A 24,648-nucleotide genomic window follows, 5' to 3' on the forward strand; every position below is an offset into this window, starting at 1 on the left:
TGTAATATAATTTTGACTAGATTTGTATGTTGGATTTCCACTTAAATGTGTAAAAAAATTTACTACTTCCTTAGTTTTTACTTGATAATTAAATGTTTTATTAAATAAACTTGTTTACTTTTTTGTTAGACAATTAATTCTTTTAACTTTCAAACTTACAATATTTGAGTTGTTAAAAATTATTTTATTTTTGAAAGATAAAATAATAAAAACGATGCTATACCTTTGAAAATAAGTGATACAATTCTGTTCTATATTTGAATGTGTTATTTATTTATGTACAAGTACAATAAAATGAAATTAAATCTTCTATTAATATTTGTATATTCACTGTATATCTTTCAAAGTATAATAATTAGTATCTAAAAGCACTTTATTGCTATTTTATATTTGTAAATATTAATTTAGTACCCACTAGTTCAACCAATGACTAATTGGTTAAACTAGTCACATGTTGCCCTGGTCCCTTTGTTGGATTTCTTGTCCAATCGAGTTTAATAACTATGCATATTGCCATGTATTCTTCATGTAGGGTCATAAAAAATGAAAATGGAATAACTAAAACCAAATACATGACAAAAGAACAAAAAACACAGCAGAGGAAACACATCGTTGGATGATTTCCCACCTCAGATTTGTGGTCTTCTGAAAGCGAAGGAAACTTTATGCTATCCAATTTCACAGGACCACAGATGCGTGGTGCGAAATCATCCAGCGAATAAGAAATAAGGATTTACATTTCTACACAAGGCTACAAGTGCATAGGCTAAAGAATTTTTGGTGATTTGTCTCTCTTCTTAATTTGGTAAATAATTTTCTTCAACCTTTGTTCTTCTACAGCAATTTGGTAATATTTGGCATTGTTGTCATTTCCTTATAATCACTGGGTCTGGACAGCCTCGCTTACAATGGGTAGTCGTAATTTGGTCCAAACACAATTAACCTTGTATATGTTCAATCCTCAGGGGAGTATCTTAATATTAATCCATAATATTGAAAATTGATAATGAAAATCTCTCTTCATTTACCGTCAACATGAAGCATGTGAGGCCAAAAGGTGGTGAAAAACTTTCAAAAAGAATTGAAAAAAAAAATATTCTTTCAAATAATGTGTTTTTGCATAGCTTTTTGGGTTAGGCTCTTCTCCATTAATTGAAGAAAATTTTTTCTCCATTACACCTAAGTAAACATGGTTATACTACTATTTTTGAAATAAAAGGTCATCCAAATTATATTTCTCGTGTTGTTTAAAGTATATTAAAAAATTCAAATTAAATTGATTAAATTTTAATATTGGATCAAACTTTACATTTTTTATTATAATTTTGGCCCATATTGCACCGTCAAAGTGTTTTGTACAAATTGAATGACAAAAAATTCATAAATGAGAATGAATTTTAAGTATGTTGATCAACTTGTGGAAGTAAAATTACTGACATAAATTTAGGCACATAAATGGTGAGAAAGTAATAGAGAGGATCTCAACTCTAGCTTTTTGTCTATGTAAGGCTGTCTCAGAGTGACTCTACCTCGAAGTTTAATAAACTTGATCTCCTATGATCAGCTGACTTTCGAAGCTAAATTAAACTAACTTTCATCCAGGCAAAGGGCGAAGCCCCCTACGAGCAGCTTTTCGAATTGCTGTCCCATTAACTGGGGTTGCTGTTGTGCTATTTATCATGGCTTTAGTTTTCCTGAAATGGAGATTGCGGAAGAGTTATGTTGCTATGGCACCGGAAACAAGTGGTAAAGTTTATTGATTGCAATTACAGGAAACCTCAGATTTGTTTGAACAAATAAATTGAGTGTATTTGCTTATTTCTGGTGTAGATGGTGTTGCTGATATCTTAACAGCCGAATCCTTACAGTATAGCTTAACTGAAATTCAAATTGCCACAAATAACTTCTCAGTGGATAACAAAATTGGCGAAGGTGGATTTGGTCGTGTATACAAGGTCTTTGCATGAAATATTTTGCTTTTGTGAATTTGAATATCTACACATTTAATATTTCAATTAAATTCTACACATTTTCTTTTTTTTTTCATTATTAAATTCACCTAAACTTGCAATACCATTTTTTGTGTGAACCAGACCAAAATGGCACGATAATTTATGAACTACCTGCCCTAAATAAATACGTATTTCTGTTTATGTGCTTCTTATGGAAATTTTTAGATGTCGGATGCAAGACTTGTCATAATTGCTATTCTTTCTCTCGTTTTGTACGTTGTCACACGCTCAAAGTAGAGTACTTGTAAATTTCAGTAAAGACCATTGTACTTCTTTCTCAGGTTATACTTAACTACAATGATGGGAAAAAAGGTTGCGATTCGAAATCTTTTATGAATAAATCTCATATATCAGACAGTGTATATACTATTACCATTAGATTCATAACATGTATGCAAAATTTAAATTTAAAATTCAAATTTTGCATAATTGTTATTCATCCAACGCTGACATCAATGCAAGAAAGATTAATCAATCTTTTTATATGATTAAACTTGAAATAGAGAGTATTGACAATTGCCTATTGTGAATATTGACATTTACCTGTATATCTATTTAAGCTAATTGAAGTTTTTAAGAATGTACACCTTATGAGTGGGATTATTTCGAAAAGGCTTGGAACCATTGGAGACGCGGCCAAACTTTAGCTCTTTTGGATTCAAGCATTGGAGATTCTTATGCCAGAAATGAAGTCATTCAATGCATCCAAGTTGGCTTACTATGTGTTGAAGAAGATGCCAGTAAAAGACACAAAATGGCTTCCGTGGTCTGCATGCTCAATCCTGGTTCTGTTTCCCTACCAACTCCACATCGTCCGGCAGTTTTCCGAAGCAATGGATCGGAGAGCAGGGTAGACGAGCTGAAAGTTGATCAATCCAACACTAAAAGAATTTCAGCTCCAAGCTCTGTCAATGATGCATCAATTACTGAACCATATCCCAGATGAAGGAAGAAATAGGCCAATTCTGGAAGAAAATATCAAGTTCATCATCAGCATTATGTTCTAGATTTTGAGGCATGATTCATTTACCAGGAAGGTATCTAAATTTGCCCACTATTGTTGGAAATTAGGGGATCGTTTCAATGTTTGCTTCTTCACACTAATTGACTTCTTCCACCTTAGGGGTATAAGGATGTGCTTGAAAGAAAATGCAAGTTGTTGTCGCTCTTTAGATATTTTTTAAAAATAGAAGAGCAATTTTATTTATGAACATTAATCCCCAGCTGATCGAACAAACAATGTGTCTTGAACTTTTATCATTTGTACATAGTAAAGTTGGCTTCCAAACTGAGTCTATCAATTATATCATTGTACCAACGAATTATGAAGGATAGCCCGGGTTTACAATGTATACGTTTGGTAACAAAACCAATATAAAGGCTGTCTTGGTTCACAATTCTTGGAGTGTGTTATTAGTTAAAAGGAGTTTAAATTATATCAGATTCATTCTGATTTGGAACTTTTTCAGCATTCAATGGTTTATTATCACCTAAGCTTTCTTAAATATTCTATTGTAATGACATTGTACTTGCTAAACACCAGATCTTCAAATCCAGGTTCTATTTAGAGCTTCTATAGAATAATTAGCTTGTAGTAGTCTTCGGTTTCGATTGGTGAAATATTGGGCACTTTAGGTACAAGTTGAATAGAAATACATTTAGTTCTGCTATGCCTATTAGCTATTTGAATAAATGCCCAAGCCATTATGGGGGAAAAGAAATCATTTGCCCAATTGTTTGACCCTGTTCCATCCTCTCCCATCTCCATTAAATCCCTCTCAACTCATAAAGGGCAAGCTGCGATATTCTTTTCACTTGATGATATTAATAAGTTAGCTTCACCTTTTCGGCTGGCCTTGGTTGGAAAATTCTCGCGTACGTGGTCGTTCTAATTGGAGGAGATCAGAAAGTTCATTCACTCTTTTGATTTAAAGGATGCATGCTCGGTTGGACATATGGATGCTCGACATGTTCTCATTCGCTGTGCTTCAGAAACAGATTTTCATCGCCTATGGACCAGAGGAATCTGGTACGTTGGTAATTTTCCAATGTGAGTCTTTAAGTGGACTCCCTCATTTCATGTGACTAAAGAATCTTCATTGGTGCCGGTGTGATTCTCTCTCCCGAGTTTACCCATTCATCTATTTGACAAATATTCCCTTTTCTCCATTGTGAATCCGTTGGGGAAGCCAATGTTTATAGATGCTGCAACTGCTAATCTGTCCAAGCCAAGTGTGGCACGTATCTGCGTGGAAGTAGATTTACTTCACCCACTTCCTTCTAGGGTTTGGATTGGGACTGAGAATTCTAATGAGGGGTTTTGGCAGCAGTTGCAAGCTGAAAATTTGCCCCAATATTGCTCTAGCCATTTAGGACATTCTAGTACTGCTTGTAATAAGGATGTGCTTGCTGGAATTTCGTCTCAACAGTTGGGTAAGGACCATATGCCTTTGGAGGAGGATTTTAATCAACGTATAGGAAAAGGTTCTATAGGTTTGGATGGTGGCCACATTACAAAAAAAAATTGGGTTCCAGTTTCGACAAATAAACCAGACACAATGGTGCAAGCTGTTTCTTTGGCCCAAGATCAGCACTGTGATACGAAAGCTACGGCTGCGACGTTGCACGTTGATGATGCTACCCCCAACAAGGTGATATCTTCAGAGTTGCAAGCACAGCAGAAATTTCAAATTGCTACGTCTGCGGCACTTTCTACTATTCCATTACCTTGGGCTCCGGCGGAAAATAATCTTCAAGATAATATGTTGATGGTGGAATCTCAAGAACAGTAGCCTCTTGAAACTACTAAGTCTGCGTCTGCATGTCAAGCAGCTGTTATAGATGTCCAAGTTGAGTCTGATCAGTCTTTTGCTAGTGCTTCTGCTCACCAACCTGACCATGGCTCTTGTTCCCTTCACAAGCAGCAGGAGGTTTTGGATGACGAAGTAAATGTCGACTCTATGTTACCTTTTCTTCTGGTAATCTTTCTCCAAGAGGCGAATTGGCAGTGGTTTTGCCTTCGATTCCAGAAGCTGGCCGGTGTGTTCAAGATGATTCATTCCAAGATGGTAGGAAACATAAGGGACTTCATACTATCACTCCTTCGGATAGGCAGCTGCGTTCTTCATTAAAAAATTCACAGATTTCTTTCCAACTGCCATCCAATGATTAAGTCTCTTTTCTGGAATATAAGAGGTTTGTCTAAACCTTCTCACTTTAGACGTTAGGAAAAAATTATTTCTCAGCAACAAATTCAATTTTTAGTTATTTGTGAAGCTAATGCTAATGTTATCCTTGCTGAAAGCTTTCGACTAAAGCTTCATTTTGAACATGTCCTGTGTAACAAGTCTGGATCTCTTTGGATTTTTTTATAATGATCCTTTTCATCTTTTGTTGGTGGGCGAGGGAGAACAACATATTTCTTTTACAGTTTATCATAATTTCTACGCAGCCCCTTTTACTGCTTCTTTTGTTCATGCGTTGTGCACGGTAGAGGAGAGACAAGGCTTATGGAGTGGGTTGTTGCAAGATAAGCCTCTTGTAGTGCCATGGTTAGTCTGTGGGGATTTCAATGTTGTGGTAGATGTGGGGGGAAAAAAAGGTGGGCAGCCCTTTCGTTTGTCTGAGGCAGTTGAGTTTTTGGATTTTATGTCTTCTGCTGAATTATTTGATGCTGACTTTTCTGGATCTTCCTTCACCTGGTGTAATAATCGATTTGGAAGGGCGTGAATTTGGAAACGTTTGGATCGCCTGTTGATTAATAATTCCTATTATGATGCGGGTTTTGGGGTTTCTGTTACTCATCTTGCTAGGGATCCTTCTGATCATTCACCTCTTTTGCTTTCGTTTACTACCCGTTTGGATGATAAACCTCGCCCTTTTCGTTTCCTTAATGCTTGGGCTACTCATCCTGACTTTTTGGAAGTTGTTAGAAAGTCTTGACAGTAAGAGTATGTTGGTGCTCCTATTCAAGTGTTTTGCTCCAAACTTAAAAGATTAAAGGCAGATATTAAAGTTTGGAATGTACAATGTTTTGGTAATATTTTTAATAATGTAAAAAGGGCTGAGAAGGAGGTGGTTTTAGCTGAGAAATAAGTGGAGGATGATATCTCGATTAGTGCTCAGGAATCTTTACGAAGAGCCCAGGCAAAGTTTCGTCAGAGTTTGATAGTGGAAGAAAGCTTCTGGAAGCAAAAAGCAAGGGTCCGTTGGTTAGATTTAGGAGATAAAAATACTAAATTTTTTCATTCAGTGGTAAAGCAGAAGAGATTACAATCAGTTATTCACTGAGTCCAAGACGAGGGAGGAAACTGGCTTTCTTCTGAAGCTGACATAGGGCAGGAAGCCGTCAAATTTTTCTCTTCTTTATTTTCAGCTGAGGCTACATCTTCTTGGGATTTATCTTCTGTTATCCCGAAATTAATTCAGCCAGCTGATAATGCTAAGTTAGAAGAAATTCCTACAATGGAAGATGTGAGGCGGGTGGTTTCTAATATGGATGGTGATAGTGCGGCTGGTCCTGATGGTTATACTGGAAAGTTTTTCACTTTTGCTTGGGATATAGTTGCTCAAGATTTGTAAAACACTGTTATTAGTTTTTTTTGTGGTGCTGAGTTGCCAAAAAAAGTGATAGCGGCGTTATTGATGTTAATTCCCAAGGTGAAGAACCCAAAAGATTTTTCTCACTTTCGTCCTATTAGTTTATGCAATTTTATAAATAAGGTGTTTTCACGTCTCCTGGCTGTTAGGTTATCACAGTTGCTCCCTAAAATTATCTCTCCAAATCAAAGTGGATTTGTTTGTGGTATGCTAATATCTGATAACTTCTTACTTGCCCAAGAAATTATTATAGGTATTGGTAAGAAGAATAGGGGAGGTAATGTTGCTCTCAAATTGGATATGACCAAAGCTTATGATAGGGTTTCTTGGATTTTTTTTGATCAATGTGTTACGTGCTTTTAGGTTTGGCGAAAGATGTATTGATATGGTTTGGCATCTTATTTCTAATCCATGATTTTCTGTTTTGATTAATGGGGTGCCATGTTGTTTTTTCCCATCTTCTCGGGGGTTTCGTCAAGGGGATCCTTTGTCTCCTTCTTTATTTATTGTAGGTGCAGATGTGCTTTCCCGGCTTTTGAATCAACTTCTGCTGCATCCACGCTTTAATGGTTTCAAGGTTCCTCGAGGGTGTCCTCTAGTTAGTCACCTGGGGTATGCAGATGATATTCTTATTTTTTCTAATGCCTCAGCAGTATCCCTGAAGTTGTTAATGGAAACGCTGAAAAAATATGAACATGTTTCGGGCAAGAGAATAAATGCCTCAAAGAGTTGTTTCATGGTTCACCCGCGACTATCCCGAACAAGGAAGGTATTCATTCAGAGCATGACGGACTTTTTTCCCAAGGAATTTCCTTTTAACTATCTTGGTTGTCCTTTAATGGTGGGGAGACGTAAAAAGGTTTATTTCCACAATTTGATCAAGACTGTGGCTGCTACGATTGCTTCTTGGAAAAATCGTTTGTTGTCACTAGGAGGTAAGGTTGTACTTATTAAACATGTACTGTCCTCGCTTCCATTGCATTTGCTAGCTACTGTGTCACCTCCAAAATCTGTATTTTCTACTCTCGAGCATTTGTTTGCAAATTTCTTTTTGGGTTCAGATAAGGGTGGTTTAAAATGCCATTGGATTCGTTGGAAGGATCTTTGTGCCCCAAAAGAGGAGGGTGGGCTTGGTTTTAGATCACTGGATGATGTTTTTAATGCCTTTTCTATTAAGCTATGGTGGAGGTTTCGACAAAATGCGTCTCTTTGGGCTAATTTTATGATGGCCAAATATTATTCGAATGCGCACCCAGGTATGGTTGTTCGTTCGGAAGGGGCCTCTCATACATGGCGTAGGATGTTATATGTTCGGGACATTGCTGAACAACATATAACTTTCATTATCCACTCTGGGGACTCTAATTTCTGGTTTGATAATTGGTTAGGTTCTGGGCCTTTGGTTATGCGGTTAGGGAGTGTTTCGGATCACAAGATGTCTGATATTTTAGTTGATGGCAGGTGAAATTTTCAGTTGCTGGGTTTGTGGGTACCTCCATTTATTATCAACGACATCCGAATGTTCTCTCTCCCTCAAATTGAGATTGGTATGGAAGATTTAATGATATGGGCTCCTTCTCAATCTGGAGTTTTCACGCTGAACTTAGCTTTTAACCTGGTGCAATCACATAAGCAAAGGTCATTTATGTTCTCAAAAGTCTGGCACCCACGAATTCCTTCCAAAGTGTCTGTTTTTCTTCTTCGCTTGTTGCGAAATCGATTACCCATGGACTCCACGTTATGCAAACTTGGTATTTCGGGCCCATCAAAGTGTTTCTATTATGTCCAGGCTAATGGTGAGACTTTGGACCATGTCTTTTGTAGTGGACAGGTAGCAGTTTCAGTTTGGAATTTCTTTGGCTCTGCTTCAAGTGTGCTTAATGCAGGTGGCTCGGTTCGGGCTTATATTGCAGGTTGGTGGTATAGCGCACCAAGAAATGGTTTCATTGCATTTGTTCATTTTATTATACCTTCTCTGATTTGTTGGAATATTTGGAAGTCTAGAAACTCGGCACGTTTTGAAGGGAGACTTCTTTCTCACGTCACTATCTTTGAGTTTGTTTTTGACAATGTGAAGGACCTCTTTAGGTTGCAATTCCCTGGGTACCCATTCACTTCCTCAACATGGATGGAGTTTTATTCTTCGCTCTCTTATATTCATAAGAAAGTCTCATTTATGATTGTAAGGTGGTGTCGGCCACTCTTGGGTGTAATTAAACTTAATGCTGATGGCTGTTCAAGGGGTAACCCAGGGAGGGCAGGTGGTGGTGGGGTTTTGCGTGATGATGGAGTAAATTTCCTGCTTGCTTTCTCCTCTTTTTTTGGGAATGTAACCAGCATTCAAGCTGAGGCGTGCGCTCTTCTCTTTAGGGTTAAGTTGTGTCTCTCTCGTGGTTATGTTAACTTGCACATTGAAATGGATTCGTTGGTTCTTGTTCACATCCTAAAACAGGGATCTAGCTGTCCATTGAGTATTTATACAGTGGTTAAATACCTTCTAAAGTTGTCGTCTAATTTTGTTGCAATTTCTCATTGCTTTCGGGAAAGTAATCAAGTTGCCGATTCTTTAGCAAACATGGGATGTGATCAAGGTTTCAATACAACATATCATCAGCTTGTGGACCTCCCTATCAAAGCTTGTGGGGTGTTTCGCTTAGATAGAATAGGCCTGCCTTCAATTAGGAAATGTGTTTAGAGTGGATGAAAAGTCTAGTTCGAAATTCTGCAGTTGAGCCTTATTTGGTTGGCCGTCACATTCTGTTTTAATCGTGCAGTTATTATTAAATTGTTTGCAAACTGTCGTAAAGTTACATTGTATTAACTTACTACCATGCAGATAATTTTCTTGTATTTGAGTTTGTTGGCAGGGAGTTTCGTCCATTTATAAGGGGAAACTCTGCCAAAATTTTTCTAATAAAAAATTACCTTTGACCAAAAAAAAAAAAAACATTGTTCTTGCATTCATACAATCTTCGTATTTGTTATTCCTTCTTTTTTTTTTGGTTTAAAGTATTTACCCAATTTTGTCATTTAATTTTCTGTTTTCTTTATTCTTTTCTTTATTGCACTTACCTTTTTCTGTTCTTCTTTTTAATGTAACTTAGCCAATCTTTTTCCCTTTTCCTTAAGCAAAGAAAAAACCATTCATATAATTGTGTAAATATGATGCATATAATTGTAAAAACCATTCATATAATTGTGTAAATATGGCTATCCCAACTATCAATGATTACGCAAAAAAGAAAAAGGATAGTTGATGCATTTATACAATCTTCACATTTAGCATATGAACTTTTTCAAGTGAATAACTACATCTGTGAACTATTCTGCAACATAAATAATCACAAATAACCTAGAAATCTTGAGAATTTAAAGGTATATAAAATTCTATGAAATCCCCAAATGCATAGATGAAATTTAGAGTATGGAAGTTGATATTAAAAAATACAAAATTATCAACCCAAAATTATACAAGTGAATATCTTAGCAAGTGTATGAGAGATAATGGCAGATCAACAAAATATTTCTTGTTCTTCATCTTGGATTTTTCTTTCCTTCATTTCATTCTTTCTTTTTCTGGGTAAGGAAAGCCCAGGGAATTGTGATCTGTGATGTTGTGATTGACAGGAAAAACTATTGGCACTTTAAGGAGGACTCTGTATTTCATCATTTTTTAAAACTTTTTAAGTCAAATTTGGTGTCCAGATATCATAGGTGATGGTGTATTAGTGTAACAGTAGAACACTTAAAAGGAAGTTTAGGTCGCAATGCATAATTGGGTGCCTAAAAAGTCTCAAATCATGATGATCCTGATATGCACCCTTAGTTAAGATACGTAAATGTTTTATAAATATCAGATTAGACATCATCTAATAAAATTAGATTAGATTAGTTACTGATTTAAATGTTGTCTTATCTTTTGGGTTTATATTTTGTGCCCTGAAAGCACCATAAGGAGTGGGTCTCCTTTTTTTTTTTTTCAAAAGGGTAATTTGTTTGCTAAAGTGCTGTACTTCAGGGTGGTAATTTTAAAGGTTTAATGGTGGGCCAATTTCCTTTTTCTATATGCTTATTTGGTGCTTTAAGCATCAAATAAAAAAGTCTTAATGTAATTATAAATGAAAAAAATAATAAAATTTCCCCTATTTTTTTGTCTTGTCATAGAGCAAGTGTTCTAGGGTCTTTATTTAAAATCAGTCTATCTGACGGATAATGATTATTAATGTGTGTTTATATATAATATTTCGGATGAAATATAGATTTGTTAACAAGTGCCCTTTCGACACCAAGCAAGTGCCTATAAATTATTCTTTTTCTTTTAATTTTACTTACAAATTATTCTTAAAGTTTAAAACAACAAGAAGTCTGTCCCCTAACATTTATGCATGTGTCTCGTACTAATAAAACAAAGAAAGTCCAACTCTGATTCCCATCCAAAACCAAATTCAAATGGCACCGAAAATTCCACCATGTCAACTACTTCCATGAAAAATAAGAATGCCCAATACCAGTTTAGTTATCCAATCCTATAACAGAAAGCCCAAGCCAAAACCCACCATTACCTATTGTCTTCTTTTTTAATTATTCTTTTTCCCTTAAAAAGACAACCAGGCAAATTCCATATCCTATCCTGTGTAACTTCTTGATTTTCGTCTTGTAAATTTCTATACAAAATTTTGTGCTAAGATAATTTTATTTGCAATGTTTCATTAATTCATCTACCCAAGGCAAATCTTTTGTTTTTCTATGTTTCGTTTTGATGGAAGACAACAATTCACTTTTAGATTAATTTAGTTACCCTTTGCTCATTAGTCCAATAAATTGTCATTTTAGATTAAATAAAATTGACAATTACTTCTTCTATTTTTCAATTAGATAAACTTCAATGTTTCTGTTTTGTGTTAATGAATATAGTGAATTTAACTAGTTCTACTGCAATGATTAGGAGAACTAAAAGAATGGTTTTAGACTAGGTTACAATTATTGCTAATATTTAAAAAAAAAAAACTTTTCAATAGAATAAACTTTTGAAAATCAGAATAAAACATTTGTGGTTGCTTTAGATGAAAAAGCAGAAGCTTTAGAACTTCTAAAACATAAAGCTTGCACTTAATTATACTAGTGATTTTTCAGGTTAATTAGTAACTTATTGAGATTTGAGTATTTGGTAGCATATACGTTTTGAGCAAGAAAATTGAATAAAAGAACTATTGAAACAAGTGTTGAACCTGGAATCTTTGAAGCTTTTTTATTTATTTTTAAAATCTTTATGGATTTTGTTAGTGTAATTCATCCCTTCCCCAGCTTTGAAGTTTCTACATCTAAGAATGTCCACATTATCCAAATATTACGACCCTTCTGAAATTCAACTAAGCAAGAAATTCGTAGAGCTAAAAATCAATCAAAATATAACCACTAAATTTATTTCAACGTTTTGAATTTTTTTTGCTCATTTAATCTTGATTTATTCCTTTTTTTTTAAAATAAAGTTATACTCAAGCTTAGTTCCCCCCCCCCTCTCTCCCCCTATAACAAATTCCTGGCACCGCCACTGCTCCATCCCATCCTGATTTCAAATGCAATATGCTAATTCATGAGTTTTTTAACGAACTATTTACAATTAGTTAAGAGGGACCAATGATGTACATCCAAAACAAAGTCCGCTTAATTCCTCAGGTTAAATAGAGCAAAGGGTTTGAAGCCGTTCCCTAATGGTATCTATTGATAGTTTATTGTGACGCATGTCAAGAAAGGATAGGTTGCTGTTTAGAGCTCGATGGAATTTCAAATATTGAGATTAGTGACGGGGTAGGTGAGGGCCGAAGTGTAATCGAATCGGGCTGAGCCTTATTTTTAACATGCTCCAACTCGGGTTCGAAATCAACATCGAGCTGGATATGAGTTTCAATTTTAAGCCTGACTTTCCACTCGATACAATATTTTGACTTTCATTATGCTTGAAATTTTAATTGACTTTTTCTTAAAAGTTAGGTCCTTCTATTGCGTGCACTTAGTAGATTGGATAAAAGGTGCTAGGTACTATCAAATTCTTTAATTATCACTAAACCTCAATTCGAAATTTGAAAGAAATATTACTATATATATACATATATTTTTTTTTTCTTCACAGTGGGTATCTGGACCCATAGATTGGTTACCGTACGGCCCAACTAATTCCACTGCGGGCTGGGAGCGGCTCGCCCTAAGCATTACCAGCCACGGTAAACCGGGGATTCGATCCCGTGACCTGACTCTCCCCCAACTGGGACTACAACCAGTGAACCGAACCCCGAAAGAAATATTACTATATCGGTTTGAAAAGGTCCACTCTTCTTGTGCTGACATATGAAATAAGAAAAGAAAAAAGAGTCACTTTAGTGTAGCTACGTGGATACAAGTAATATTGTACAAGTGGGTGCTCCATGAATCGGGGAATTTTTTTTCTTTTTTTCTTTTTTGCTGGCAGGAGCTTACGATGATGAAGAAGCGGCTGCACGTGCATATGACTTGGCAGCATTGAAGTACTGGGGACAAGACACAATTCTTAATTTTCCTGTAATCTATAATTCATCTTGCAAATCTATGCATTTTTTTTCCCTTTTTTGTTGAAGAATTTTTTTTTAAAAATTTTTTTTAGGTTAGATAATCATAGCGGTTTTGCTTAATGTATGTAGCTCTCGACGTCTGAAAATGAGGTCAACGAAATGGAGGGTCAGTCTAAAGAAGAGTATATTGGATCATTGAGAAGGTATGTGTACAAACGCAATTGGCAATAGGATCACAAATTTCCTTTAAATGTTACAGCTCTTTTTGATTTTCTCCAATGAAAATGTCAAACCTTCATCATTGAAACCGAATCTTCAGCCATGAATTCTTCTTGTTTTCATCATTAAATTTTCACGATTATATGCTTTAGAACATCATCATAAGGTATTCTTAAAGATTCTAATGCAAAACAATAACAAAGATTTCCTTCTCTTTCTTTTCCTCCTCCAATCCTCTCTCTCTCTCTCTCATCCACAGCAAGCAAGCATATATTATGGCCTACTACTTAGTAGTGTAGTGGGGATTTTTAGGTTGGTCATCGCTTGAGTTAGAATATGGAGCAAGAGAATATTAGTTCCTTTTCATTCTCGAAAAACCCTGGTTCTCAAAAACTGATAACATAAACGAGGAGTAGCTCTATTGTGACCGGTTTCTTGCAAAAACAAAGATCAGCAACCATCATAATGGTCGCTTCTTACTGATGCTGCAGGCACCCTTGTAAATATGTTTAAAAAGTGGCCCTTAAACTTGATGAATTTTTTAAAACAAAGCAACGCGGAATTGGTCATTAATAAATGGGTAGACGTTGCTTTCCTTGAGGGTTCCTTTGAATTAATCAAAAGAAGATTAAGAAATGTAAATCAGTTTGACAAAATGGTGAACACGCATGTACTGCAAAACAAGTAGTTGGACAGTTTATTGGCGTTTTTGACAACGAAAATTGTTGGAAAGTTCCAATCCAATTAAAATGTGACAGACTTTACGGGATTTTATGGTAAATTACATGTAATCACCTTGGATTTTTATATTAATATATGATCTCCTTTACATTTCAAAATATCCGCATAAATCCCTATTGTTTCATGTAATATGAAAAATAGACAGAAAACATCAATGGTTATTGTGATTGAACTAGATGTGCTCCAAAAATGCATGTGGTGAATTAATGATATCCACTTAATGCTCCTACAATTTATAAACATCCACTTTAACCCTCTATAGATTTTGTATTTATCCACATAATTCTTCTATAACTTTATACAAGGTGGTCTGATTGTTATTCGATTTAATATTTAAGTAAGGGCAATAATAGTAGTTCAACTAATTGTGTAACATAAGATATTTTTTTTTGTAAAATTTCTATTTTATATGAAACCATAGAGGTTTTATATGAATATTGAAAATCAATGAATCTATAGGGGATTATGTGTGTAATTTATCCTTTTAACTATATATAGAGAACTTTTTCTTAAAAGTATTGAGCTAGTAGATAGAGATTCAATTTGGGTCCACTTTACTCAATAGAGCATTAGTCAAATTACAATTATCCTCCACGATGACGTTGTTTGATAGTTGTTAGCATCCTGAAATTTGCATTCCCGTCAAAATCCATTATTTTTTTTTGGTCAAACGGTAAAAATCTATTACTGACGTATTGAATTTTGGTTAGAGACCATTCAGCTGATGGTTCACGTCCAGGCGAGTTAGCTGTCTGCCAAGGTCAAGTTTTCCCAGGCCATAAGTTTTCCTGGCTTATACAACTTTCATGGTCCCTCAAAAAATACTTAATTTGGCTCCTAATCTACCAATCTAGTTTGTAGGTTGTTAGCCTTTTACTCTTTTGATGCCTTCCTTTGAAATGATCTCCAGAAATTTGTTGTTCCACTTCAAATATTACATGCTTTGTTTGCTTAGCTTCCATACCATTGAATACTGTTGTTCCACTTCCAACGACACAAACCCCTGGAACTATCTTGACTCTTACTGTGGAAATATTACATACAATCCTAACAGTCCTTCCGGCAGCATTTACAGAGCCAATCTGAATTTCTTGCTTTACAATCTGTCTTCGCATGCATCTCGGACAGACAACAATGGCTTCTATAATTTCAGTACTGGCGATGACCCTTCAAACAAGGTCTATGGCCTCTTTCTCTGTCGAGGTGATGTCAACACTGATGTTTGCAAAGAATGCGTCGCAGATGCCCACACACGACTACTTGATGAGTGCCCGAATCAAAAAGCTGCTATTGTTTAGTATGACGAGTGCTTGTTACGTTTTTCTGACCAGACGATCTTCTCCAGGGCTGATTTGGGAGAGAATTTGACTAGGCGCAATCCATTCGATGTCCCTGGACCTGACTGGGACAAATTCAAAATGGTATTGATCAATTTGTTGCATAACGCTGCGGATAAGGCTGCAAATCATACCATGGGCAAAAAGTTTGCTGTCGAAGAAGGCAATTATTCCACTGATCAAAAGAGATTGTATACCCTTACGCAGTGCACACCAGATCTATCCCCTTATGACTGCAAAAGGTGCCTCACAGAGGCTATAATAGATGTACCCGCGTGCTGTTCCAAGAAGCAGGGAGGGAGAGTAATTTATCCAAGCTGTAACCTGAGGTATGAGGTCTCCAGCTTCTATGATACTGTATCCTCTGCATCGCCAAACTCTCCTGGCGGTCCTCCTCCTAAATCCACTGAAGGTAAGTTCTGCAGCCTTGCTATGGCCGTCTCTTCTTGGAATTGGTGTTGAATACAATCTTAATTCTTACAATTTCTTGTTTGTAGTACTAAATTCACATGCCTTCATTTTAAATTCATACCTTTATTATTGGAATTAATATTATTGAAGTTAGTAGAATATGTAAATATAGGATGAGGGGTGTGAATTCACTTTCAAACGAAAATATGTACCTATAGAAGACCACCACGTAACTTATTGAATTTTCTAAGTCAAATTTTAGTTGAATACGCAACAGTAAGATTTCAGCATTAGCAGATCACATGCAGATTTGGATCCATCATTTGTCATTTATGGACAGTAAATTTAGTCTTTTTGCAAGCATTAGGACTGTAATAACTATTGAATATATGTTGAACTGTTGAAGTAGTATTGTTATGGTCATTGCGGAATCCCTTTAACCGTGATGGCCTGACGTCCGAAAATGGGTTGGGCACTTTTGCATTACGTTTTTATTTAGTTATCTATCCATTTATCTATGATATGGTTTTTAAAACTCATATACTTATGTTATAATTTTATTTTGATTGGTTGATCAGCATACATGAATATAAAGTGCATTTGAGAAAGTTTTTGCATTCAATTTGCTAGAAACATTTATATAGTGTAAAAGGGTTTAAGTTCATGGAAAATTTTGCAATGATTAATCAAATGGAAAAAGTTTGGTATTTTTAATTTAACTTTTGAGTTTAACTAAAATAGTACATGAGTTATATTATGAATGGTATTGATAGCAAAATTGATGTAAAAAAATGAAATTACTATGGCATAATGCAAAGAAGAATCCATTTTAGTTTTTCCACTTTAAGACAAAGACATTGAAGAAGATCGATGATGTATTGTATGCATGTAAAAGATTTTCCGTTATAGTGCAATATAATTTGTTTGCTAGTTTGAAATATGATATTAAATAATTAAATTAATGTTACTTCTTTGTGGTTTAATGTTTTGCCTCTTAACCCCTTGTGGTTTCAAAATCGTAATTTTACCTTAGTTGTGCTTTGGCAACGTGAAGCCATTTGATCTTTCTTTGTTTTGTGACAAAACTAGCTGTCAAAATTTTGAATACAATTATTAAGAACTAAAGTAAGATGCATTTCATATTTTAAGAAATAAAGTGCTTAACTTTGAAATTTAATGATTAAAGTGGTAGTATGTCTATAGTTCAAGAGCCCAAAGTAGAAAATAGCTGAGAAAAAAATATACAAGACAAATATTAGCATTGAAATCAACCAATACCATATTTACCCTCTTTGAAGTTAATTTAGCCAAAAAAGGAAAAATCAGTGATCCACTTTCAAAGAAAGTGCAAGGGGCCAGGATAATAGGATAATTTCACATGCACAAGAGATCATGAGGTAACGCACTATATGCTTAGTGGCTAAGGTTGAGACCTTAGGATTTAGAGATCTTAAATTCAAATTTCCTTTCTCCTCCACTTTTAAATCCTATCATTGTTTTCTTGCCAAATAAAATTTTTTACATTTGTTTCACAATGGATTTTTTGTTTCACTTTTTATTTCATCCCCTATAGTTATTGAACCTGGCATGACCCTAGCAGTTGAAACAATCAGCCCAATGAAATAGGCTATAAACGAGTTGAGTAGAGTCGACTTTGGTTTAATCGATTCAAACTTGACTTAGTTTTATCAAACTCAAACTCGAGCTTGAACTCAACAAGCTCTCAATGTAACAACTTGAGCTCGAACTTGACTCAAATTTGAATCAAGTTTGAGTTCAAACTCGAGTTTAAAAAAATTATTTTATTTTTGAAAAAGTGAATAAAATAATAATTTTCTTAACAAATAATAAAATATTAGGAATATATACGTAATTTTACTATTAAAATAAAAAATAATATATATATATAATTAAGTCGGCTTATGAACTAATAAACTGAATATCTTTGAACTCGAGTTTGAATTCGAGTTCGACTTGATTAGGTTGAACTCGAGTCGAGCTTTGGATTTGGTTGCTCGTAGGTGATTCGATTCGTTTGTAATCCTACCAATAACTCGACCATCCGGCCGAAAGGATTTCCAGTTTGATTGGAGAATGAATTGGTCCGATCAAACCTGTTTGACATGGTGGTTCAATTGGAGCCTGTCCGGTTTTCCACTTGACTGGGTTCTTTTTTCTAACACAATTGTGGATCATTGTTTTTGAAATAAAGTGTAATATACTTTTGACTAGATTTGTATGTTGGATTTTCATTTAAATGTGTATGAAATTTTACTACTTGCTTAGTTTTTACTTGTTAATTAAATGTTTTATTACATAAACTTGTTTACTTTTTTGTTATACAATTAATTCTTTTAACTTTCAAACTTACAATATTTGAGTTGTTAAAAATTATTTTATTTTTGAAAGATAAAATAATAAAAATAATGCTATATCTTTGAAAATAAGTAATACAATTTTGTTCTATATTTGAATGTGTTATTTAATTATATGCAAGTACAGTAAAATGAAATTGAATCATCTATTAATATTTGTATGTTCATAATATATCTTTCAAAGTATAATAATTAGTATTTAAAAGCACTTTATTACTATTTTATATTTGTAAATATTAATTTAGTACCCACTACTTCAGCTAATGAATGATTGGTTAAACTAGTCACCTGTTGCCCTGGTCCCTCTGTTGGATTTTTTGTCTGATCGAGTTTAATAACTATGCATATTGCCATGTATTCTTCATGTAGGGTCATAAAAAATCAAAATGGAATAACTAAAAACAAATACATGACAAAAGAACAAAAAACACCGCAGAGGAAACACATCGTTGGGTGATTTCCCACCTCAGATCCATGGTCTTCTGAAAGAGAAGGAAACTTATGCTATCCAATTTCACAGGCCACAGATGCGTGGTGCGAAATCATCCAGCAAATAAGAAATAAGGATTTGCACTTCAACACAAGGCTACAAGTGCATAGGGTAAAGAATTTTTTGGTGATTTGTCCAAAAACAGTTAAGCTATTGGATTTTACTATGGGATCAAACTTTACATTTTTTATCGTAATTTTGACCCATTTCACACCGTCAAAGTGTTTTGTACAAATTGAATGACAAAAAATTCATAAATGAGAATGAATTTTAAGTATGTTGTTCTACTTGTGGAAGTAAAATTGTTGACATAAATAGACTTTTATGAAAAATTTAGGCACATAAATGGTGAGAAAGTAATAGAGAGGATCTCAACTCTAGCTTTTTGTCTATGTAAGGCTGTCTCAGAGTGACTCTACCTCGAAGTTTAATAAACTTGATCTCCTATGATCAGCTGACTTTCGAAGCTAAATTAAACTAACTTTCATCCAGGCAAAGGGCGAAGAGCAGCTTTTTCAATTGCTGTCCCATTAATTGGGGTTGCTGTTGTGCTATTTGTCATGGCTTTAGTTTTCCGGAAAAGAAGATTGCGGAAGAGTTGTGTTGCAATGGCACCGGAAACAAGTGGTAAAGTTTATTGATTGCAATTACAGGAAACCTCAGAGGTTTTTGAACTAATAAATTGAGTGAAGTTGCTTATCCCTGGTGTAGATGGAGTTGCTGAAATCTTAACAGTCGAATCCTTACAGTATAGCTTAACTGAAATTCAAATTGCCACAAATAACTTCTCTGTGGATAACAAAATTGGCGAAGGTGGATTTGGTCGTGTATACAAGGTCTTTGCATGAAATATTTTGCTTTTGTGAATTTGAATATCTACACATTGAATATTTCAATTAAATTCTAGTATGCATGTTTAATCAGGGTGTACTTGGTAATGGACAAGAAGTAGCTGTTAAAAGGCTGTCAAGGAGCTCAGTGCAAGGTGCAGAAGAATTTAAAAATGAAATTGTAGTAGTTGCAAAGCTTCAACACAGAAATCTAGTTCGGCTGTTGGGATTTTGCCTGGAAGGAGAAGAAAAGATACTCATCTATGAATTTGTTGCCAACAAAAGCCTTGACTACTTTCTCTTTGGTGGGTTCAATCTGGACATACTTATAGTAATTTTTTGTTGTTCCATGTGATCTTGTTCTATTTGTTGTGGTTCCATGTGATCCTGTTCTATAGTAATTTTTTGTTGTTCCATGTGACTTGCCATTTTATGGAAATGACGGACAAATCGCCTCTAGAAATGTTTAATTGGTGTGAATTCTAGTTTAGACCCTTAAACCACAGACGCACTCAAACTTTAGTTTTTAAACTTTAATTTTGGATGATTTCATTAGGGTGAAGTGTCTGTGGAGTGCATTTATATTTTAAAAGCTAAAAATGTAATTTACCTATTTGATTATGCTTTCTGGAGTTATTGTTTAAATTTGTGTAGATCCAGAAAATAAAGGATCATTGAACTGGTCAAGACGTTACAATATCATTGGAGGTATAGCAAAAGGACTTCTTTATCTGCATGAGGATTCTCGTCTAAGAATTGTTCATCGCGATCTCAAAGTAAGTAATATATTATTGGATGGAAATATGAGTCCAAAGATAGCAGATTTTGGCATGGCAAAGATTTGTGGAGTTGATCAATATGAAGGAAACACAAATAGAATTGCAGGGACAGTGTAAGTTTTGCTCCCATACTATCTTTTCTCACATAATATCACTTTGAATCTTTCATGGAAAATTATGTACACCTCCATTTGATTGCATCATTCGGATTATCTTTGTGCTGATTATAACAATCGTTGTGGCTTGTAGTGGTTATATGGCTCCTGAATACACAAGGTGGGGTCAGTTCTCACTAAAGTCAGACGTGTTTAGTTTTGGGGTTGTAATTTTGGAAATTGTCACGGGCAAGAAGAGCAGTGACTTCCATCAATCTAGAGATTCCGAAGACCTTCTAAGCTATGTAAGTACAAATTGCAAAACCTTTGCTATAGTTGTTACCTTTTTTTTTTTTGGCTTTTGCAGAACTGGGGAGGAGGATTTGATATTGGCACTCCTAATTTTCAACCTTTTATCTTTTCTTTTTTTTCATTATTAAATTCACCTAAACTTGCAATACCATTTTTTGTGTGAACCAGACCAAAATGGCACGATAATTTATGAACTACCTGCCCTAAATAAATACGTACTTCTGTTTATGTGCTTCTTATGGAAATTTTTAGATGTCGGATGCAAGACTTGTCATAATTGCTATTCTTTCTCTCGTTTTGTACGTTGTCACACACTCAAAGTAGAGTACTTGTAAATTTTAGTAAAGACCATTGTACTTCTTTCTCAGGTTATACTTAACTACAATGATGGGAAAAAAGGTTGCGATTCGAAATCTTTTATGAATAAATCTCATATATCACACAGTGTATATACTATCACCGTTAGATTCATAACATGTATGCAAAAGTTAAATTTAAAATTCAAATTTTGCATAATTGTTGTTCATCCAACACTGACAACAGTGTATACACTGTCAATGTAAGAAAGATTGATCAATCTTTTTATATGATTAAACTTGAAATAGAGAGTATTGACAATTGCCTATTGTGAATATTGACGTTACCTGTATATCTATTTAAGCTAATTGAAGTTTTTAAGTCTGAACTCCTTATACGTGGGATTATTTCGAAAAGGCTTGGAACCATTGGAGACGCGGCCAAACTTTAGCTCTTTTGGATTCAAGCGTTGGAGATTCTTATGCCAGAAATGAAGTCATTCAATGCATCCAAGTTGGCTTACTATGTGTTGAAGAAGATGCCAGTAAAAGACCCAAAATGGCTTCCGTGGTCAGCATGCTCAATCCTGGTTCTGTTTCCCTACCAACTCCACATCGTCCGGCGGTTTTCCGGAGCAATGGATCGGAGAGCAGGGTAGATGACAGGTTGTCGAAGCCTGTGCAATAATAAATACCTGCTCAAACTAAAAGTAGTTTCTGTAGATAGTGGTGAGCAGGGTCGAATCCACAGGGACTGGGAGTAATTATTTCTTTTCAAGCTCACAGTGACAAGGGGAGTGTTTTTATACAGAAGGTGACAATCAAAGAAATTCAACTAAAATAAAAAGCTACTAAAAATTAAATAACAAATTACTAAAATCAAATGAGTGATAATTAAGGATCTAGCCAAGAAATAACTTCAGCAAAGGTGCACCTAATTGATCATCGATAAGCAAAGGCAATTCCAATTATTTACTAATAAATAGGTTATAACTGCCAAACAAGCGATGACAGTCAACCCCTCCTTACTGTGTCGGTGATCAAGGTACGCCCGTTAATCACTGCTCTAATTGAGAAATAATCCTAGGTACGCCCGTAGAATTTAATTCCTCAATTGCCTTACGTATTAGAGGAGCCCTATTCTAACCAAATAACGCACTACCAGGGTTATTTTAGATTAGCCCGCGTATTCCCCTGACACAAACCCAATCATGCCAGTTATCAATATTTTGAGACAATTAAACAATTACGGATTTAACACCTCAATTGACAATAGATTATTAAATTAACTAATTATCCGGATCCAAGACAATCAATTAATTAAACAACCATAAGCACTGCAATCAGGAAATATGCAAATACCAATAAATAAGAGAAAAAGATAAAATTAAATCGATCTCACAAGTTTTAGGCAATCCAAAGCATCCATTGTCCCTTGACTAGAGAAAGAAAATTAGTTCATAATTGATGAACTAAATCCGCCAGAAATTGTTGCAAAAGCTGCGGCCATCAATTGGGAAGCTGGGCGAATTCAATTCGTCTATTCAATAAAGAAAGAAAGCTACAAGAGTCCACTGAGTGTGTTCGCTTTTGCCCGACATTCGGAGAAGAGAAATTGAATAGGCAGAATCAAAGACATAAGCTAAGCTCCTCAGCAATCTTCCATGCGTAAGAAAAAGCTAACTAACAAAGACTAAGAAGAAAAGTCAACAACTGCGGCTAAGCTACAAGACGAAAAGCTCTCCAAAGAGAAATCAAAAGCTAAGCTTCCGTAGTGCTAGTCCTATGCTATTTCTATATTTCCTATCTCCTCTGCGGCGGCTCTCCTTCCGGAGAGGAAGAAGCCGACCCCTGCCTTCAGCCCTTCGTTGCTCCTTTTAATGCTTTTGTCTTCGGCAATTACTAAAATGGGCATAAGCTTGCCAACAATGCCCCTGGGGTGAGCTCTGTGCCTTAGACTCCTTTTTTGTCAAATTAGCACTTGTTATCATATTTTCGTTCTACTCCCTGGAATATATGCAAAACACTAAAAATGAGTAGAATCCAGCAATTAATCCACATCGGGTCAGGTAATAGGGAAAATTAATACTAAAATAAATGATAAAATTACACCCTATCAATTCCCCCCACACCTAGACCATGCTTGTCCTCAAGCATGAGAACAGCAAATAAGTACCAATATTTGACAATGGTCATTGCTCCATCTACCATATTGCCAAAATACCAAGAAAAATATATATCAAGCATGGGTGACCAAGATCCAAGAAACATCACTTCGGTTAGCTTCTAAACCACAAACTCCTCTAATTTCAGGTTAACTAATCTAAGAAAAATGAATGACGCATAACATTTATCAGCAAATGGTCCAACTATTAACCAAAATCTCAACATTAAATCCATAATTCGGCAAGCTGATTTTTATTACACACTAACACAACCTTCACTTTTTTTTCACATTTTTCTTCTTCTTTTTTTTTTCTTTTCTCTTTTTTTTTTGATTTTTTTTTCTTTTTTCAATAGTAACAAAAGACTTAGTCGCTAGCCATTGGAGCCTTTTGACGCGAACTCCAACATTGGCCAGATGAAAGAGCCCGGTTACTCAGCTTCTATCGCCACGTGACCACGTACTCATAGCAATTACTACCTTTTGACGCGAGAATCAACACTTTTAGGTGCAGATCCCCGGTTACTCAGTAGTAACTAATAGCGAAGTACAGTCAAATTTATTCATAACTAAAAATCACAAAAACTCAATATAACACAAGAACCAAAAGAAAACTTGCATCAGCTAGCCTCATTTTCAAACATGGAGAACTAAAATTAATAACCGGACCAATTCACATGAAAATGCCAATAATCATTCCCTATGCCTAGGAAAGTTAACAAAAAATTATAAGAGTAAAATAATTATTGATATTCACCAAAGAGATGTTTTTGGATTCAACCACATTAACTTGATACCCTTTTATTATTAAAATTGGCAATAGCAGAAATAGAGGCAATAATCCAACATCAAACCTTGGCATGCACTTACGAGCCAATCACTAAAAAGAAGAAAAAGAAAATGAATGAAAGACACTAGCACCATAACTGCTCCCCCCACACCTAAATCCTACATTGTCCTCAATGGAGGTAATAAAGTAATTAAAGCGAAGAGAACAATGAAACTTCCCTGTTGAACAGCTAAGGGATAGGAGGGAACAGTGGAGGGAAGTCGAGTTCTGAGACATCCTTGCCACTTGGCGTAGAGAATGCGCACTGAACAAACTCCCAATTGAACAAACAAGTGCAGTATTGCAGTTCACCCAAAATCTCAACAAATGGCTCCAGTTGGCCAGCTAAAGTCTTAACCCAAGATCAGCAATTCCAATGAAAACAGCATAGATATTGGACAATAAGAACGCAGCCAACCAAATAGAGGTACCCAATTGAGGTATAAGACCCGCATGCTACATGAATGCTGCCAAATTCTGCGCCATGCTATGCACATTGTTAATTAGACATAATCACTAAGCAATAAGCAATGAAAGTGGCACAGTAGCCTTCCAAATCAACAAACAAAAGCAGAAATTACTCACTCCAATGGACTCAAGACAGAAGGCAGGAC

At 35.2% G+C, this 24,648-nt stretch overlaps 2 protein-coding genes across 2 annotated transcripts; both read left to right on the forward strand.

The window, feature by feature from the left end:
- Nucleotides 1–1,679: 1,679 nt before the first annotated feature.
- Nucleotides 1,680–2,958, forward strand: LOC113687332 (cysteine-rich receptor-like protein kinase 10). Its single transcript, XM_027204962.1, has 3 exons — nt 1,680–1,746; nt 1,831–1,955; nt 2,626–2,958. The coding sequence occupies exons 1-3, from the start codon at nt 1,680–1,682 to the stop codon at nt 2,956–2,958; spliced, it is 525 nt and encodes a 174-aa protein (XP_027060763.1).
- Nucleotides 2,959–12,251: 9,293 nt separating this feature from the next.
- On the forward strand, nt 12,252–21,856 carry LOC140007012 (cysteine-rich receptor-like protein kinase 10). Its single transcript, XM_072049692.1, has 12 exons — nt 12,252–12,287; nt 12,742–12,832; nt 13,078–13,166; nt 13,286–13,359; nt 15,072–15,336; nt 15,448–15,865; nt 19,222–19,356; nt 19,441–19,565; nt 19,654–19,864; nt 20,214–20,451; nt 20,588–20,738; nt 21,460–21,856. The coding sequence occupies exons 1-12, from the start codon at nt 12,252–12,254 to the stop codon at nt 21,727–21,729; spliced, it is 2,103 nt and encodes a 700-aa protein (XP_071905793.1). The 3' UTR covers nt 21,730–21,856.
- Nucleotides 21,857–24,648: the final 2,792 nt, after the last annotated feature.

Source organism: Coffea arabica, chromosome 5e (genome assembly GCF_036785885.1).
Source record: "Coffea arabica cultivar ET-39 chromosome 5e, Coffea Arabica ET-39 HiFi, whole genome shotgun sequence".
Taxonomy (NCBI): domain Eukaryota; kingdom Viridiplantae; phylum Streptophyta; class Magnoliopsida; order Gentianales; family Rubiaceae; genus Coffea; species Coffea arabica.

Excerpts from the sequence above, each read along its gene's own strand:
- LOC140007012 (XM_072049692.1), top strand. The coding sequence starts at position 12,252 with ATGTACATCCAAAACAAAGTCCGCTTAATTCCTCAG. Across the intron at positions 15,337-15,447 it reads GAGGTGATGTCAACACTGAT|ACGATCTTCTCCAGGGCTGA; the intron begins GTTTGCAAAGAA and ends TTTTCTGACCAG. Across the intron at positions 19,566-19,653 it reads GATTTGGTCGTGTATACAAG|GGTGTACTTGGTAATGGACA; the intron begins GTCTTTGCATGA and ends ATGTTTAATCAG.
- LOC113687332 (XM_027204962.1), top strand. The coding sequence starts at position 1,680 with ATGGCTTTAGTTTTCCTGAAATGGAGATTGCGGAAGAGTTATGTTGCT. Across the intron at positions 1,747-1,830 it reads TATGGCACCGGAAACAAGTG|ATGGTGTTGCTGATATCTTA; the intron begins GTAAAGTTTATT and ends TTTCTGGTGTAG. Across the intron at positions 1,956-2,625 it reads GATTTGGTCGTGTATACAAG|GCTTGGAACCATTGGAGACG; the intron begins GTCTTTGCATGA and ends TATTTCGAAAAG.